The 4989-nt window shown below is 58.5% G+C and overlaps 1 protein-coding gene across 1 annotated transcript in view; it reads right to left on the reverse strand.

Annotated features, from left to right (window-relative positions):
* CEP131 (centrosomal protein 131kDa) overlaps window positions 1–4989 on the reverse strand; it is a gene marked incomplete at its 3' end in the record, with an annotated part of 12104 nt that overhangs the window by 3041 nt on the left and 4074 nt on the right. Inside the window, 10 exon segments of the mRNA XM_010075996.1 lie at window positions 1–158; window positions 467–569; window positions 797–913; window positions 1013–1138; window positions 1685–1822; window positions 1948–2139; window positions 2495–2677; window positions 2807–2944; window positions 3159–3425; window positions 4417–4533. Of these exon segments, the coding sequence (XP_010074298.1) occupies window positions 1–158; window positions 467–569; window positions 797–913; window positions 1013–1138; window positions 1685–1822; window positions 1948–2139; window positions 2495–2677; window positions 2807–2944; window positions 3159–3425; window positions 4417–4533 (1539 nt within the window).

A 4989-nucleotide genomic window follows, 5' to 3' on the forward strand; every position in this document is an offset into this window, starting at 1 on the left:
CTCCCGCTGCAGCAGGCTCCGCAGCTCCTCCGCCTGCCGGACATAGCGCTGGGCAGCCCGCTCATCCGACTGCAGCAGCTCAGCCTCGTGCAGCATCTTCAGCTTCCTAATGTCCTGCCGGTGCTTGGCGATGAGCTTCTGGATCTCCGGCTCCAGCCCTGGGGCAGGGGGAAGGACAGTCACCGCAGGGCCTGGGGGCTGTCCGGACGGCAACGCCCGTGGCCTGGGCCCCGGGTGTGGTGCAGCGAAAAAAAACTCGGCAAAGAGGGGCTGGTACGAAAGGGGGGTGAGCACACAGGGGCTTTCTTGCTCTCTAGCATCTGCTTCTACCAAACCCAGGCAGCAGAGGCTGCCCACACCAAGCAGCTCTTCCCCAAGCTGCCAGCAGCTTCTGCAGACACAGCCCCTCTCCTGGTGCCCCCACACCCGCCTGACTCCAGCCACCGCCAAGGGAATGTGCCCGTACCTTTCACCGTGATTTCTTTGATCTTTTTGGTTTTCTCATCAATCCACTTCTCCCGACGGATTTTCTCGGTTGCACTCATCAGTTCCTTCAGTTTCTTAATCTCCTGTTTGGAAGCAAACAGAAAAACTTCAGAGACAAGCTAGGGGAGAAAATCCCCATTAGCCTGGGAGCCCAGCTGTTGGGAAGGAAGATACAGGCAAGAGCCCAGGGCCTGAGCTGCGCACAGACAACTCACACAGTCCTGGCCAGGCATGTTCTCCCAGTCCAGAGGAGCAGCTCTCCCAGTGCCTGTCTCCTCTCTGTGTCCCCCAGCCTTCCCTATCCCCTCACCAGCTCGTGCTGCTCTTGCATCTGGGTGATCTTCTTGCCGTACTTCTGGTCCACTTGTTTCAGCTCGGCCACCACAGCCTCGCACTTCTCGCTCAACACCTTCTTATCATCAATGAGCTGGGCAGGGCAAAGAAAAGGCGTCAGGCAGCCACGCAGGGCAGAGCCACCTCAGCCTCTGCCTTCCGAAGCATCAGTGAGTCAGGATGAGAGATTAACCTGGTCGATGAAGGTCAGGTGCCTCTGGATAGCTGCCTCGTACTGCTCCCTCTGCAGCCTGAGCTGGTGGCCGAGGTCCTTCTCAGTCTGTTTGACGTGCCGCACAGTCAGCTCCCTCTGCTGAGCCTTTTGGATGGAGGGAAGAAATAGCCACAAGGCATTAGGGGGAGAACTTACACCAGCGCCAGCATGTGTACAAGAGATAACTACTGAACCTGGAGGGCACAGAACAAGGAGGAACAGAGCTAAACCGAGGTCCCTGGGACTCACACCTCCTGCCTTGCTGTCAGCAAGGACACCCAAACCCCCAGGGGACAGAGGAGCAGAGTCAGCCCCAGTCCTGACCAAGGGTCTCTGGACTGCGCCAGGCACCTGCCAGGGAGGGAGCTGAAGGACACCTTTCAAATCAGGGGCAGCAAGGAGAAATCTGAGTGAAGCCCCCATCAGACTGGGAAGGACCTCGCAGATCTTTCCCACGCTAGCAGGGACTGGGACTGCGGCATGCCCACCACGAGCTCCAGGAGTGCTGCGGTGCTTTGCTGGGGACACAGATGGGAACCCCTATTCCCAGAGCCCTCATCTTGTGCTTCAAAGCCGCTGCCCCAAGAAACATCTGCTGAGGGCTCTTGGTCTTCGTTCCCCAGCAAGCAAGCAAGCACATCTGGCACACACCAGCGCTGTCTGCAGCAGGCTGATCGCTCGCTTCTTCTCCTCCACTTCCAGCTTCAGCCTCATGATGGAGCTCGTGACCTCCGTGGCAACAGCCGACGCCTGCTCCAAGTGAGCCAGCTCCTCTTCCGAGAGGAGACCCTGCCACAGCGAAAAAAATCATTAAAATATGGTGGGGACCACCCAGAACCAGGACATGGAGATGGGAGACCCTCACAGCAGGGTCTTCCACTGTCTCTCCCATACAGAAGGGCCTCAGCACTCACCTCCCGCTGCGTGCCCGAGGCAGCCGACCTGGGCCTCTCCTGTTCCGACTTCTCCATCTCATCCAGGAAGCTGATGATGCTTTGGAGCTTGGCCTCCGAGAGCAGCGCCCCGTCCTCGGGGACCTCCGGGGAGTGGTTCAGCTTCCCAAACTTCTCCAGGTTATCCGCAGTCAGGGAATTGGAGCTGGGCTCCTGCTGGGCAGACACAGCTGTGAATGAGCTCCCAGGGGAAGGCTCGGGAGAAGAGGGGCTGGCTCTTCCCCATCACTGCAGCCCAGTCCTCCCACTGCACCCCAGTAACCAGCCTTATCCCATCTGCTAACCCCACTCCCGCCACAGCCCTCGCGGGGTTTTGCTCCTCCTTGCAGAAGCCCGAGCTCTGGCTGCCCTCAAACCCCTCCATCCCCTTCCCTGGCAGTGAACCAGCCACGTTTCCCACCCTCCACCACCCAGCAAGCGCTGGGAGACGGCAGCCAGAGGGGAACCTGCTCTCACCAGGCAGCCTTCACTGTCCGAGGGTGTTCGGCAGCCTCAGCGCTCTGCTTACCCCATCCATCCAGGCGTATCTGTCCTTCTTGAAGAGCTTCGGCGGGGGCAGCAGCTCTGGCTCTTCCTCCAGCAGCCTGAGCGTGTCCAGCAGCTCACTGAGCGTCACCTTGGACTGGGCCCTGCTGACAGCCGTCACCACTGTCTCCAGATCCTCGCCGCCCGTCTCTCTGGAGCTCACATCCTAGGGGAGAAGACAACACACCTTGTGGTAAAACAGTTTGCCACATCTCCCCAGAACTCAGCGAAGGCTCCAAAGCTGCCTCGAAGAACAGCCGGTGCCGGGAGCCCCCCAGGGCAAAGCCAGACCCACCTGCAGCTTGTCCTCTGCCCCGGGGTGCTGCGAGGGCACGGAGCCCGCGTCTGCGAGGCCGCTTTCTTCTGACTCTGCAGCTACTGGGTGGAAATTGGCCTCTGCAGGAACCAGACTGTTCTCAGGCACTTGCAACAACCAGCCCCTTGGAAGCAGCTCCCCAGAGCGAGAACCACCCCTCCATCATAAGCCAGACCCACCTGCAGCTTGTCCTCTGCCCCGGGGTGCTGCGAGGGCACGGAGCCCGCGTCTGCGAGGCCGCTTTCTTCTGACTCTGCAGCTACTGGGTGGAAATTGGCCTCTGCAGGAACCAGACTGTTCTCAGGCACTTGCAACAACCAGCCCCTTGGAAGCAGCTCCCCAGAGCGAGAACCACCCCTCCATCATCCTCCCTCCCCGTCAGGTCACAGACCGCTCCAAAAGCCTCGGGGACCTGCAGAGGGGACTCACCAGCGTTATTGGCCTTGGTGACACTGCTGGCTGGGCTGAGGTTCCTTGCAGAAGTGGGTTTGGCAGGCTTCTTCTTTGCCACCCTTCGGCTCTCCTTCACCAGCACAAGCTCTTCTTCTGCCAAGTGCTTTGCGTCCGAAGCCTTTTGGGCCCTTTTCTGCTGCAGCTCCTGGAGGGACAGAAAAGCCATCAGCATCCTGACTGGCACAGGGTGTGTTCTGACATGTCCCTGCTCTGCTTCGAGCACCAGCCAAGGCCTGGGAGACTGCAACAGCCCGCACACTCGCTGCTGAAGGGTTAACAAGGACAATTCGAGAAAAAACGGGAAAGCACAGCAACAACAGCTCTACTCCGTGTGGCTCTGAGCAGAGGGGAGGCGGCAGCCAAGCTCTCGCCAGCTGCACGTGTGAACCAGGGCTGTTCGCACGCCCCTGCGCAGGGTCCTTTGCTGCTCCACACAGGGCCCCCGAATCCCAAGGGCTCCATCGTGCCCAAGGGCTGCCTTAGCTGGGTTTTGGGAAGTCACAAGCACGTGTTTGCAAGGCTCTCGCAGCATGTTGATGTCCTCCAGCTGCTCACTGCTGTGTCTCTCCCACTCCCCGCATGAAACATTACTCCATTTAGGGCAAAGAGAAATTGTTTGGTTTTTTTAAAATCTTAAGCTCCACTGCAAGCCAACACACAACTCCCCATGGCCTGTGCCAGCCCCTCGTCTGTGCCCAAACCCTCTCCTGCCACAAAGAGGGCTGCACGAACAGGGTGAAGATGGCGAGGTGCTTCCTGCCCGTGGGCACAGCGTGGTGCTTAGTCCACCCGGAGGGACCCCGCTCCCGAGGAGGGTCCCCTTCCCAGGGCACTTTGAGGAACTGTGGTTACAGTCTCCCTGGTTTAACATGGTCACCCTTTCCCCGAGAACTAGATCGACACCAGCACTGTCTTTGCAAGCTCTGCACGAGCTGCCAAGGCTTGGCAGGAGCACAACGGGAAACTGTTCCGTGGCACCTCTGTCTCCATAGGGAGCACTCTATTTCCAAGGCTGGCTCCAATCCTGCTTGGTGCAAAGGCCCTAGAGACGCAGAGGAGAGGCCCTCTCGCTGCCTCACAGGACAATGCCATGAACCAGCCTCACCCAGGCCACCACGCCCTCGCCTTGTCCCTACCTGCATGGCAGCGCGGCGGGCAAGGCGTGCCTTCTCCTCTCGGATCTTCCGGCGTTCCTCGTCCTTCCTCTCATGCAAATCCAGGATATTCCCTTCCTCCATTCGCTGCTGCCTTTCCTTCCAGAGAGGAGGGTTAGAACGTTACTGAGAAGGGTTAAAAACGCTACTGAGAGCTATCCAGCACCCACCACTCACAGCAGAAAGGGGGAAGGGGCACCCCGCACCCAAGGTCACCCCACACCCAGGCTTTCCATCCCCCCAACCCTCCCCTCTGTGCAGGTGGAGCCCTCAGAAAAGCTCCACTTTAGAGCAGCTTATTTTCTTTAGATCCTAAAAGCAATTATTAGTCATCTGGGTCTGAAACAACAGAGGAGACAAGGCTTAAAAATAGACTCTCACATGCAAGAGCTACAGTACTTTTCATTATTGGGATAAATAATTGAACACAAAGCAACACAAATAGCTGCAGATGACTCGTCACTCTCTAACGAGCCAACTCCTTACTGATTCCCCACAATTAGCCGAGACAGGGCATCCCTCCTCTGGCCATCAGTGTGTCCGAGACAGTAAGAA

Source organism: Pterocles gutturalis, unplaced genomic scaffold, assembly GCF_000699245.1.
Source record: "Pterocles gutturalis isolate BGI_N339 unplaced genomic scaffold, ASM69924v1 scaffold7928, whole genome shotgun sequence".
Taxonomy (NCBI): domain Eukaryota; kingdom Metazoa; phylum Chordata; class Aves; order Pterocliformes; family Pteroclidae; genus Pterocles; species Pterocles gutturalis.